The following is a 14,200-nucleotide window of genomic DNA, read 5'->3' on the forward strand; positions in this document are numbered from 1 at the left end:
GTCTTATAATCAGTCCTCCTTTTATGGGACACATGCTCAAATAACAGCTACAGGACATTTTACTGTTAGGCTCGAATTCCTTCCCTCCCAACCCAATTAAACTGGAACTGTAGCTAATATAAGTAAAAACAAGGCTTCCATGTTTTCAGTTGAATTAAGTTCCAATATAATCATCCTCTGGGATTTGATGCTTACTTGAAATCATATGCCAATAACTGTCTACCCTGAAAGGTCTTGCCAAGTTTTTTATGTCATAATAAAGTATATATATATATATGTATGTATAAAAATTACAGTTCTTGTCTTCATTTAGTTTGTCAAATTTTTACATTATCATTCAACTGTATGCTCATTTATAGGTTGAGGCAGGTATAAAAGTTACTGATCATGTTCTATTTCTTATTTGCAATTCTTCGTTTCCTTGTTGCCAGCATATCATAAAAGGGATCCCTGCTGATACTTGCTCTAGAAGAGAAAAAAAGGAATCATCAGTTTGGTTAACAGATGCCTGTTTTTGAAAACTAAACCTATTTTGCTTTCTCTTCCCTGTGCACGACTCCACACTCTTAATAAGATAATAGACCACTGAATTCTAAGCATCATGAATATTTCTTTAGAAAAAGATGTTACTCAGCTGTCCTTTGTTAAGAGTTTGTAACTTCATCTTGACTATTTCTTATTTCCTTAGGTGTGAGTCTGCTTTACAAACCTTCCAGATCAAGTCAAGCTGTGAAAGTTTACAGTTGCACTGTGAACATGCTTAAGATAGATGTCACTGAAGCTAATTATTAGGTGAAGTAAGAATCTGATAAAATTAGAGTTAAAGACACAAGGCTTTTATAGTTGCTTAGAAATTTATAAATCTATATTTTCCTTGTCTGAGTTAGCAGCACTGTTTCCTGAGGACTAGTCAGTAACAGGACACTTGTTTCTTGATCCATCAACCCTGCACAGTTTGTCTTTAGTCCTTGAGGATATTGCCACAGCGGAATTCTTCAAACAAGTTAGAATACAAATTCTCTTAGTATCTTACTCCAAAAAGAACTTACACTTCATTTCTGAAAGACGTTTAAGACTTTAAACTCACTTGATAGATTTAATCCACTCTTCCTTTTCCTCTGGGGTGGGAGCAGATATTCTATACACTACATGGTTGCCTTCCACCACTCTACCATCAGCTTCAGTTTTACACGCTTTAATTACTTGACCTTTATGACTGGGGTTGTAGAGCTCAAAGCAGTTCTGGAGGGTAGAAATGAAGAAATCAATTTAGAAACCAAAACAAAACTAACAAACGTCTTCATTGAACACTAAGTTCTATATGGTTTACTTCTTAAAAAAAGAAAATAAAATATCTCACTGGTTTTCTAGGGTCTTCAACTTCTCTTATGCTAAGATTTTCTAATGGAATAATTCCTCTTGGTTCTTTGTCCTAAAAAATTAGGAAAATACCATGTCATTAGCCACTTAAATATCTTGACTACAACAGAGTTCACTGTAATATATACTCACTGTCGTGTATTCAAAGTAATACAGGCAATTATCAGTCAGGATAAACCATCTTCGTTTCCATGTTTTTACTCTTCCCCCTACAATCAAAGGTATGGCTGAATTAAACCTGTGTCACCATCAAGGCTTCAACAATGGGTAAGACAATGATTTAGTTTTGCTTGGTTTTCAAAATATGGCTTAATTACTTCATCCTAAATGGATCAGGCACAGATGAGCTGAGGTTAGAGGAACACATTACCGTAACTCTCATGCTAAGATCAAATGCCCAAGGCAGCATTAACTATGGTGTTGCTGACAAGCCACAAAAGCTGGATGCTCTAAAGTTGCAAACATCTCCTCTCTTACAAAGATGAATGCAACAGTTCAGCAGTCAGACCCACTCCCTCTGTCCATGCCATCATGTTTACTGCACCAAAACCACTAATGCTATAGAGCCCTCAGAAATGCAGTCAGTGCTGCTACAGCAAAGGGAGGCCAATGACCAGTATCTGCTTTACCCTGGCAGGCAGCTAAACACACCGCTTGCATGCTTGCTCCGGGGTCAGTTGTGTAACCACCTGGCTGCAAAAACAGTAACTGGTTTCCAGCAACAGGACCAGCCCTCCCCACAGCACATCTTGTACAAGGAAAAGGTCCCATCAGTAAAATCAAGGGCGTTTTATCACCTTCTTTTCACTCAGGAGCATGTAAGTGGTTAAGAAACTATCTCTACTTCCAAATTTAACATCAAGTGCAGAAGATGCTTATAAACGTTACCAGCAGAACAAATATGACGTGCCACGAATAAAGAGGAAGTCCTATGCCAATATTTACCATTTTTAGTCACCTGTCGTAATTTACTATTTTAAAAACATGTTCTCCTTATGGGTTAATATATCACTGAGTTCACCTGACAGAAGAAATAGCTACTGCTCAAAATATGCCAATTTTTCCTGCATTAACAGGTTAGAAACAATGACCATAGAGTTCCTCTTTCTTACACCTGCTAATGTCACATTGTAAGGAACAGTTCCTTTTAGAAACACACATTACTGTCTTGTAGCTTTCAGCTGATTTTCTGCCATTGGCTACTTTAGAATATGTCTAGCATTCCACGAGTACATTATTTTTCAAACTATTTCCAGGGAAGACAACTGCAGATAAAGCATTCACGTGTTCTTAATATCCAGGCCTAGTTCCAACATAGTTATCTGACTTCAGGATTATGTCACCACCTGTGCATCATCCATTCAGCAGTGATTTAATCTCATTAATCCAGCATTTCAAAACAGTTGATCTTACTGTTGAATACCATGCATAAAGGAGTACTATTAATACACACCCATCCCCCCCAACTTAATCCAAATCCTATAACTAAATCTGAAACATAAGCATAATTTTTTAACCTTTTTGTTCTACTTGAGATAGCTGGGAATTTTCTTAATACAGAAATACAAATAATATTAAATTAAAGAACAATTCCAGGAATCTCATGAAATTTCTTGATACCAGTGTACTACATGTTCGCATTGCAGACCAAGTATGTTGCAATTTTATCTTCCTTTCGCTTGGTTTCATGACCTACACAATTACCCAGTGCTCACACACTGCAGTGTTCAACATACACAGTAAAATTTTATGTTTCTACTACATACACACACACATATTTTAAGAAAAATTTAATCTGCAAGCAGGTGTGGTGAAGTAAGAGAAGGCAAAATAGTGCAAGATGCAGAAGCTGTGACAGGATGAATGGTTGAGTGAACTGGAGACAATGAGGGAAGAACTGGTGGCATTTCAGTGCAATCACTGTGACAGATCCTTAAATAAAGCACTGTAGAAACATTCAAACTGGCACGTAAGTCACTAGAAAAATTCCCATCACCTTGACTAAGAGCTGGTTCAAGTACCAGGAAGTACTTTACTTTAGCTTGACTCACTTCCAGATCAATGAATAAGCAGCAGCTGAGTCTAGGTGACTGCCAGGGCAGTCCTTGCTATCACAATAATATGACATCTTTTCATACAACCCAATGTTCATTGCCAGGACTTTTAAGTCACATTCTGCTCTCTAAGGTTAACACTGTTTAACAATTTAAGAGCACAAACCCATCAGTCTAACAGGCAACATGAGCTTGCATCAAATGTCATGGCTTGCCCAGCTCTAGTAGAAAAACAATTCAGCAAGAGAAAATATGAAACAAACAGGAAAATAGGTAACTATCACAGAGGCAGCTTCAACTGAACAAAGGTTGTTCCCATAATCTTTTCCCATGTCGAAACTCAATAAAAAAGTAAGCAGGTAATAACCATATAGTTAAAAAGAAGACCTGCTTATAATTTAAGGCAGGAACAATGGACTTGAAAGATACACCTCCTAGAACAATATGAAATGCCAAGTAGTAAATGACAGTTGAGTTTGCTGAAGTTTTTCCTGACAACATCCCCCTGCCCCTTGGGAAAAGCCATATTTCTCAAACCTGAAACCTTTTGTAAAATCATGCTGCAGCTTTGATGAAGCTTTCGTCATGAAACATTTTCCAGCTCCAAGGTAGCATTGATGCTGAAGACAGAAAGAAGATCAAATATTTCCAAAGGCATCCCTCTTACTGCTCCCTTCTCCCTAAAAGAGCCAGGAAGTAGCTCATTGGGTTACAACATGAGTTGTGGAAATAGACCTTACGTCCCTGCTCCACCAAACTCTCAGTTGCTCTTCCAGAAAAAAAGCAGCAAAGCAAGATTTTCTGGCAGGATAAGAAACTATTCTCTCATGTAAGTCTCTGTGTTCCCACCCCATTGCTGTGCTGCAGCTGTCAACAGCACAGAAATGCTAATAAAGCTTGGAAGGCAATCTAATCTGTACTCACCAAGTTTGCAAGGGGTCACCATATAACAAGCATTTACTATGCCTCTATAATGGGCTGAAACCCAAGAAGCTGGTTGATAAGGCTTTGTGGCCTTGATGCAAGATTAATGGGTAAGAACTCGTGATAACAAAACATTCTTTTCCTTGGCCAAGACTGCTGTAGGCTCACAAAACAACAACACGGTTTAGTACCATACTTCATATCTTATTCCAGCTTCCAGCCTTTTAAAGATTAAAGCTGAAAAGAATTAAGTTAGCATAAGAGGATCAAGAAAATCAGAGTATGAATCCATAAACATTTACAGAAATTGAGAGATTAAGTGATGTACTTCTGAAAAATTAATTAAAATTGACTTCTTGACTTCTCAAGAAAATAAAGAAGCATTATATCTTGTAGGTGAAAATCTAAGGAAACTACAAGAAAAGGTCACAAGGCACAAGGTACAGAAAGAGGAACAGAAACTCTCTTCACCTACGTAACCCAACACAGGATGTTTTTTTCCCCAAACTCTGGTCAAAGTACAAACTAGAGAACAAAGGTAAAAGAAACCTACAACTAAAGGGAAAAACAACTGACAATAATTCAAGAAACACACATTTAAACATTAAAAATGGTCTTAAGACTAAAGGCAGCAATGTGTCTGAAGTTAGAAAATTCTACCCAAACCTTCAGCACCTTTATATAAAGTTTTAGAAGGGAAACACACATCAAGACTTTTTTTATTCTCATCAAGAATGTTTCTCAAGTTGATGCCACTAGGCAGCATGGACTCACATACTGTACAGCTATACAGGTGACTGCATTAAAGCTCGGTTTCTTTGAAAAAGAAGTTTCCCTCAACCACATCATTAACTGCCTCATCCTGGAAGAGCATCAGTTACTATGAGAACCAGGCAGGTACCGCAAGGCACCAGTTTCCTGATCAACTACCACTGTTCTCTCAGCCCTGATTAGGGAAGAGAGAGAGCGTCCTCTCAAGGCCCACCACTGGTGGGACGGGCCCAGACACGAAGCTTTTGGACAATCTCCAAGTTCTCAGGAACTGCCTGACTGGCGGAAGAAAATAACGCGATCATGTGTCTGGCTTGAATCATTTCCTCTCCAGTTTAAGTGAAATAATGTCACAGTTTCCCTCGAACTAGACGAAAATACTACCTAAACCAAGCTATTTACCAGAAGAAGCTGTTTTAGGCATGGAAATGACTCCCTGTGCAAGATGACTGTAACTTTGACACTGGGACAGAGCACAAACTACAGCTTCAAAATACCTTAAGTAGATGGCAGAAAACTTCATGGTACCAACACCACTAATTATTATGACGCTCAAACATCTAAAAGCTCATGATGTTTTAAGCTGCTCTAAGTAAGGATTCATGAGCACTCAGCAGCTTTCAGTATTTTACTTGTAGCATTCATTTTCATTACATCATGCTTCAGACAATATAAAACTGAATGATAATTTAGCTTTACCATGATAAAGAGGTCTATACAAAGGCACCAGCTGAGTCTACATAGATAAAACCAAAATTGCTGTCTGGCTGCCAGGTTTAGGCAGGACTTACACAAAGTCACCTCTGAACAATTCCGACCAGCAAACTCTTCAAAAGCATTTCTCAGCTCTCTAAAACCCAGTGCCAGCCTGGAGAGCTAGGGTGGTCTTTAGGACAGATGAATTTTATAGTACATGGAAGTTCCATGATATCCAACTCCTGCTCAGAGGATAATCAATATGGGGAGCTGGAATACTAAGCAGAGGGGCACAAGTAGATAAATGGAATAAGCTGACTATAAGAAATACAAAATACTGTCATAATATATTCAAGGTTTCCCAAGTTGTCTTAGTCATATTTGTAGTTTTATACTAACTTTCTATTTCAACTCTTAAGTATTTTAACAGCTGAGCACTTAAACTCCAACACAGCAATAGAGTCTCCTTTGCATTTTAACAATACCGAAACTTTTCATATCAGCATCTTCCAGAGCTGAAGGAAATCCTACCCATTTCACAAGAAGTGTTTCCCAACAGAAGGGACTGTAAAAATGCAAACAATGTGGATCGAGACAGCACTCTTAACATACAGTTTAAGTCTCCTAGCAAATAGGAAACTCAAGGGAAAGAAAGAAAAGGAAGAACAGAAGAAAGAAGAGAAAGAACAGGAGAAGAAAGAAAAGAAAGAGCAGAAGAAGAAAGAAAAAGAACAGAAAGAAAGAAAATTAAAAAGAAAAAAAGAAAGATTGCCAGGTTTACTTCTGGTCAATGCAGCTAAACTAGTAAAATGTATTTGTCTGTCCCAGCCTGTGTGGGCTGAAAAAAATGCAGTCTTTCACGGAAGTGCAGCTTCACGCATTTACAGGCTGATTCACCAGAGGCTTCTGGACATGTTTAATTTCTTTATTCAAATAACCCTCATGTCATGGGAGTGTTACGTGCCACACCCTTCCGTTTCACACACGCTTTTACTATTGGATTTTCTGTACACAATCTCATCTACCTCATACATAATGAAAAGCTGGTTTTATTGACCTTGTGCCAGAGCCAGAGACGGATTGTGCAGAAGTAGCTGGCAGCTCTCACCAACTTTCAGTCACTTTTTTCTTCAATTTCTTTGTTCCTCTATTTTTTATTAATCTCTTATTGATCTTTATTAAATCTTTTCATTGACAATTTCTTCTGAAACTGTCACTCCTCTACACACACTTGCACTCCTGCCTGTGCTCTCAGTATGTGTATATAAAAGGGCACTGGCAATAGAAACATGCACAGCATGGGCTTATACACAACCCTTTCTTCAGAAAGCACATTATCTACATCATTCTGAAAGTCTTTGCTGTTGAGATAGCTATCACCTCGTGCTACAAAATGGAGAAAATCTGCAAAGTCATCTTTGAAATTGTGCCTGCTGAGCCAACACACATCAAAAAGCAAGAGCTTTGCTTCTTTGTAGTTAGAAAGACATAGAGCTCTGTAACATCTGTAGTGCAGAGGTCAATATAAGACATCAGAGAGCATGTGAATGAATTCCAAATGCTTCCTTTTCACATCTATTTCCTTCCAGCACTAGCATGACCACCAACTTCCAGGTGCAATCGGTAGAGTGGGCCCACGGCTCTAACCAGGCTCTACTTTCACCATACTCACCCCCACGCGCACCACACAGCACACATCTTTCACACTTCAGTCACCATTCTCCAAGTGCAAAGTTCCTTCTACTTTAACAAGCAGTCAGACATTAAAATGGCCAACAACTGGCTCTACTGAAGTGTGTACTGGTGTTTTTATCTAATGAGTTTTATTTAATTGAAAAACAAATGTGAAAATAAAATTTCAGTCTCCTTTATAAAGGAAAAAAATTCCCTAAGCCCAAGTGAGAAAGTGAATCCCATCAACTCGAAAAGAGTCTGTAAACAAGGGCATCTTGCAGTGCCAGGAGACTGCAAATTACCAGAGGTTTCCACAACCCTAAATTTAGTGCTCTTTCAAGATTCTGTTAAGTAAGCTAAAGATTGTATTCACAAAGGAAAATAAACAGGAAAAAGAACAGTTTTTATAAATGCATAGTTCAAATGTAATCAATCTTTCAATAATCTAATTGATATACAAGTAACAAAATCACCCTGGAACTTCATTACAAGAGCAAGATGTTGTTTTCTCTCAGTAGAAGTCATTCTTCCCCTGTTTTGTTCTTCACTGAACAAAAGAACAAGAATAGTCATCTTTATTTTTCTCCTTTACATGTAAGCACTTTCTTCTTTTGCAGAACACACCCGCATGTGAGCCAGACACTGACATGCCAGTCAGTACCACTGATGATACTGTTAGTGACACTGAGTGAAAAGTAAAATGCTACAATAAACTCGATTAAAAAAAAAAAAAAGAAGGGAAAAAACCAAAAACGAAGAAAAGAAAACAGGAGGAAGGAGGAGGAAAATAAAAGAATGTGCAACTGAAAAGGAGGGGACTGGAAAGCAATCAGATACGTACCTCCTAATGCAGAATAAGCAGAGACAGCCAGTCACAGAACAGAAAGGTGATAGGTCATAGGCCATAAGGAAAACAAGAAGGCACATTTAAACCACTCATTAAAAAATCATAGCCAAAACCAAACCAAGAGAAACTCACAAATAATATGGAAAAATAAAGACATACAAAAATAACTGTTTGAAGAGAAATCCTTTTTTGTACACAGAAAACTGAGTTGAAATATCACAGAGTTTTCTGAAATGACCTTACAGAGATGTAGTTGTTATTTATCAGTCACAGCATGTGGTAAATACCATATAGCGTTTACCTTTTGTCACTGAGTTTTATGTCTCATGTATCAGAAATAAAACTCCAAAGTTTGAAACAAGATCAATTTGGATATGTAAAATAAGAAGTAACAACTTTCAGATGTAACGAGTTACTTATTTCATCCATTTTTAAATACAAATTACAAAGGTAATCCTACTACCTTCACAAGAAAGAAGATAGACACAGAAGCAGCAAACACTCTAACAACGAACAAACACGTCGCAGTGAAACTGCCCTTATAACTAACCTAGTTTCAGCAGCCAACCTTCTCTATCTGGATTGAAAAACGTATGCGTTAGATCATTTCCATCATCCTCTGGAATTTTAAATGGCTCATTCTTAATACTTTCATATAAATTCTAGAAGAATAAAAAAAAGGAGGAAAAAGACCTCATTAATGAATGTCTAACAGCAAATGCAACCAGGACATCTTACTGCTTCTCAGACTCTATAAAAAGCATAGTAAATAGTATCATAAAATTCTGGACCATCCCTTCTCAATCTCTGTTTACTACTTTGATTAAGTTTGATTTTAAATGACTCCATCTATAAACAAGTGTCTCTTTTTACATACTTTATAAGCACTTCTTGCAATTTAACTTCAGCATTCAGTATTTCAGAGGCTTCTGCTTCAGCTCTCATTTAGTATGAGTTTTGCCAAATGAATTGGGTTTTCAGAAAATGGTTTAGCTTACCACAGTGTCTTAGAGAAATAAGTATTTTTACTTAATATCTCAAGGGACAGGAGGAAGCTCCACAAGACACATGGGGAGGCAATGATGAAACAATGACTTTTACTATTTTTTTCCAGCTTTTTCTGACTTACCCAGAAATACTTTTTTCATCCCCCCCACCCCCCTCAAGAAGCCAATTCCACAAGAATTTTGTCATCAGCAAACTACTAAGAGATACACAATGTTTTCTCCGAAATCTCCCCTCTCCAACAAAAGACTGAACACAGGGAGAACTAGCCCAAAGCAGCTGTGAACATCAGAAAATGCTTCTTTCAGCTACTCAAATGGTTATGCATTCTAGAAAATGTTCTTCTTACTTTCCCTTGACAAATTTACCCGAGAATTTTTGCACACGCTTCTAAATTGCCTATTAAAAACACAAAACTATGTCTTGTCTTACCCAGCCAAACTTACCCGTAGTAATTCTTCTGGAAGGTCTCCACCTTCATTAATTCCACGATTCATAGAAATAAACCTCTCTACTGTTGGTTTATCTCTTACATTGTGGTTGTGCAGACTGGTATTCAACATGATGATCGCAAATGAAAGCACATAGCATGTATCTGAAATAAGATTTGAATGAGTTATCTTTCTATGTGTTGTGGTGCAAACCTGTAAAATGAATATATAGCTCATTCTGACTGATGAAGGAACAGGTAGTCAAAAACTCCTGAACACTATACATGGAAGCAAAATCTCAAATCTTTCTTTAGACTGTTGAAGTAAGCCTAAAAAGGAGAAAAATATGGAACCATTCAAATTAAAAGCCAGTAAGAGAAAAACAGTACAAGAGAATTAAAAAAAAAAAAAAAAAAAAAAATTCTTTGAAATCATTGCTATCACCCTAAATTAACATTTCACTCAAAACACTGAAGTGTTATTGTGCAAAACATTTGCTGCACACAGATTTTGCCCAAATCATACTGGTAGATCTTGGTCAATTGGACTCCTACTAAAATTACTTACAAAGCTTTCTCCAAAGAACAGTCTCTCCAAAATAATAGTTGAACTATATTTAAACAGGCTGAAAATGACACTGACTCAATTTCTTGGCATGCAAGATGACAAAGGAGATCTTATCATGCTTCTTGACACAGTTATGATTATAGTAAATTCTCCCAGAATTCAAGTACAAGATCCTGTTTAAGAAAAAGCAGGATGGAAACCTCTCTGCTACACAGAGGAAAAATGTGTTTGCATCTTCAGCACTTTGTTTTCAATATTTATTTTCCTCTGTAGCTGTGCAGACCTGCTTTACGTCAACCCTTTTCTAGCCTGTATGTTCCTCAAACTAAGTGATCAACTGCAAGCTATGATCGTATCTAACTAAACAGACCAACAATTCCAGAATGCTAGGGCGTTCTGTGCAGTATTTCGAAGTTCTGTTAGCTTTTATGACTTGATTAATTCTAAACCAAGTAATTCAATGGAAGAGTGAGGTGCATTTCTAACTGAGATAAATTATTGCTGAGCAGACTGCTAAAGAGAGAGGATTTGGTCCTCATAACAAAAATTAATGATTTTCTAGATAATATATTATAGCCACATATAGGGGGACTTGATAGTTAATGAGGTGTAAAGTCCTTATAACTGACAGACAAGACTGCCCAATCTATTGGTCTCTTCTGCCTTTAAGCACCTGAGAAACTTACTTTTCCAATTCCTAGCCGAAACCTTTGGTGACATTTCTAAAGTATGTTTCATACATTAGTTGGCTTAGATATATATTAATGTTGAAGTTTTATAAATGGAAATGCATTCTGGCCATAAGCTTGCACCTCCTGGAAACAAAGTGTAGGATTAGACAGTTGCATTTTCTCAATTCTCAGAAATTTCTCACTTCGTACATTATTTTATCCTGAACTTCCAAACTAGACATCATCTCCTTGCATCAGATGTAGAACACACATGATCAAAAAATAAAATGCATACACACACTTAAGAACTCCTATTACTTCCTCTGACTAACCTGTAGACTGGAAGACTCCTGGGTTACAAAGGCAATAGCGTGAAGCAAAAGCTTCCATCATACGATCAATTTTTTGAGCCTCTCCTGGGAGTCTGAAGCTCCACAGAAACTGCCTACAGAAGGGAAGAATAGTCTTTAGACTCATTCCAATATTTATATACTCAGCATATATGACCAATAATCAGAAACTAATGAAAAAAACCCCCAACCCAACCCCAAAACCAACCAAACAGCAATGTCTATATAAAATGTCCTAGAAATACGTTCTCAATCTCTCAACACACAAGTCAGGAGCTATTATAAAGCAACATGCACAGATGGCTAGCCCAGTAATTCAGCCAGCAACACTGCATGCTATCAGGCAAGATAATATAGCAGTTCATATTCTGAGACTCTTTTTTCCACACTAGTAAACAGTTTTCTGTATGCATCCCATTTTTGCTGTAAGACTGCTATGGGGAAACAATCAGATCAATCCTTCGTGTGTTTCCTGGCTACTAAAAGCAACCCACACTCAGCTAGACTTTACTTACAATGTAAAAAGACACATTACGTAAAATATTTCTGATAGGGAAGAGAAGCAAGGAATATAAAAAGCACTTAACATCTTTACTTGAGCTCATCAAGAACATTTTTAAAAATAGTAACACGAAAAACCCTAGTGCTTAGAGAGGTGCTGTCTAGTGTAAGTTCACCATGCAAGAATCAGACCTAGAGCTTAAAAAGAAAGATTCATGATATTGTCTCAGTAATTTTGTAATATACACAGCAGATCTGTGCTCCTGTTCAGGAGCATAAACTGGAACACAGTTTTTACTTTTATAACTTACTGTTTCTACATATAGGTACACTGGAATGCATACAGGACAGAAGTCTTCATAAATTTACTTTTGGCACACTCTGGTGCTAAAAAGTGCCAATAAATTTAACATTTTTGATTTCTCAGCAAAAGAATTATCTGAATTAAAACAGAATCTAAACCAGCAAAGTTACATGCTCTGCCATGCAAAACAAGTTCTCAATATTCCCTGTACACTGGGTGCCAATATAGGAACCATTTATTCCTGTCTTCATCAGTTTTCATTTTAGGACATGAAAGTGTCACAGGCCATCTTTAGTTTGTCATCTCTATATACTGTCTTTTACTCACCTCGTGCAAGTTTCCAACCCAGATCACGAATTTTGTAAGCTACCAAAATACAAACATTTAATAGTAGTAGCTGCTAAGAAGAATAAAGTCAAACCTAACGTTAAACTGGGAAAAAGAGATAGAAATATGAAGCCTCCCAGAAAAGCTTCAGCAGACAGAGAAAAGACTTCCTTAGCTCAAGCCTCAGGCAGCTCATGTTACCATCACCACATCACTCAACCATAGCAAAGCTGTTCTGACTCCACACCATAAGACACTGCACCAGAGACAAAGATCACATGGACATTTCAATTTATCTTGTGTCAGGACGGAGTCACTAGTGACAATGAAATTGGCAGAACTATCTAAATCAACTCAATTTGTTAGATCTATCATGGATTTCCACTACGACAAGAAGGGACTTCACAAGGTCACTGCATGCTAGCATCCCAGAGAAGTCAAGTAAACTGTTCACTTGGCAAGGGAAAAAAGTATACTTAAATATTACACTTTCTTTCACATGACAAGTGGGAAACTCTGAGGGAAGTAGAAATAACTTGGTTCAAAGTTTACCTCTTTGAAATTGAACATAATCACCGATTATGGTCAGCAGAATTCTACCCCTTCCCCGTCCAGAGGAACAAGTTGAGGTGGAAGGAAAGGAGAAAGAAGAGGGCAGCAAAGAAAATTATTTATTTGGGTTAGGAGTTTAGTTTTTACCTATCTCAGTGCTAAGATATGAAGCAGATCCTCAAATGTCCACATATGGCAGGCACACAAAAGAGTTACTTGTTTGTGTTTGCTTAGTTGTTTGTATTTGACTGAATTAATTAAAAAGTTGTCACCTTCAAAGGCAGCACACACACAAGCAATTGGAAGGGTTAAAAAAGAGCTGTCTCTGCTAACTTCCGCAGTAATGTGTATAATTGTGCCAAGCTGTAGGTCAACTTTCTGATGAATAAATCAACACAGTGATTCATACGAATGTGCAGTTCAGGAAAGAAAGCTCAGGCCAAAAGAAAGAATTTACTCACCTTAAGGCTTGTACAAGATTGAGATCAGCGAACTCATGGAGTTCAACAAAAGCCTGAAGAACTTTAATATTAAATTCATCTCTATGAAAGACAAAAATGCAAATAGACGATTACAGTTCTGAACTTTAAAGAATTCTTAGTTATCTCTATTTGCTTCCAAGAATAAGCAAGGAAATAAATGATCATACTGACCAAATCAAGTCATCAGAAATAGTTTACAAATTTGAGAGGTGTTTTGCCCATTTCTGCTGGTAGGTTAGCAAAAGCCAGTACGCTTGAACTGATTTTAGCACTGCTTATTTAAATGACTCAAATTGGCCTGGCCTTTCCCGCTTCTCATTTATTATTACTGCACCTGCCTTGATATGGGATGACACCAAATAAATTTATCCAGTGAAATGTCTTTTGCATAAATTGTGTCACGAACTCTTAAACCAGCAGTTAATGCAAGATTAATTTCTTTAGCCATTCAACACATGAAAAACAAACTATCCTGTTTCTTCCTCCAAGAACAGAAAATATTAAAGCAATATATTAATTTATGTACAAAGATGAATACTTTAGGTACTGACTGTACCTAAGAAAAAGAACAGCTTTTTAAAAGAACTACTTAGTATGTACTATATTCTTACTCCATTCTCAAAAATTGCTACAATGAAAGGTTATTAGAATCAGAATAGGTTTT

General features: G+C 37.1%; 1 protein-coding gene across 1 annotated transcript; it reads right to left on the bottom strand.

Annotated features, from left to right (window-relative positions):
- Nucleotides 1-392: 392 nt before the first annotated feature.
- On the bottom strand, nt 393-13,601 carry LOC104412061 (cytohesin-3; the record flags this gene model as incomplete). The annotated part of the gene is made up of 8 exons (XM_010022694.1): nt 393-465; nt 1,088-1,242; nt 1,361-1,432; nt 1,513-1,589; nt 8,897-9,008; nt 9,798-9,946; nt 11,353-11,465; nt 13,516-13,601. Coding segments are annotated over 8 exons (837 nt in total), but the record flags the coding sequence as incomplete, so codon positions are not given.
- Between the last annotated feature and the right edge of the window lie 599 nt (nt 13,602-14,200).

The sequence above is a fragment of the Nestor notabilis genome, unplaced genomic scaffold (assembly GCF_000696875.1).
Source record: "Nestor notabilis isolate BGI_N333 unplaced genomic scaffold, ASM69687v1 scaffold13330, whole genome shotgun sequence".
Classification (NCBI taxonomy): Eukaryota; Metazoa; Chordata; class Aves; order Psittaciformes; family Psittacidae; genus Nestor; species Nestor notabilis.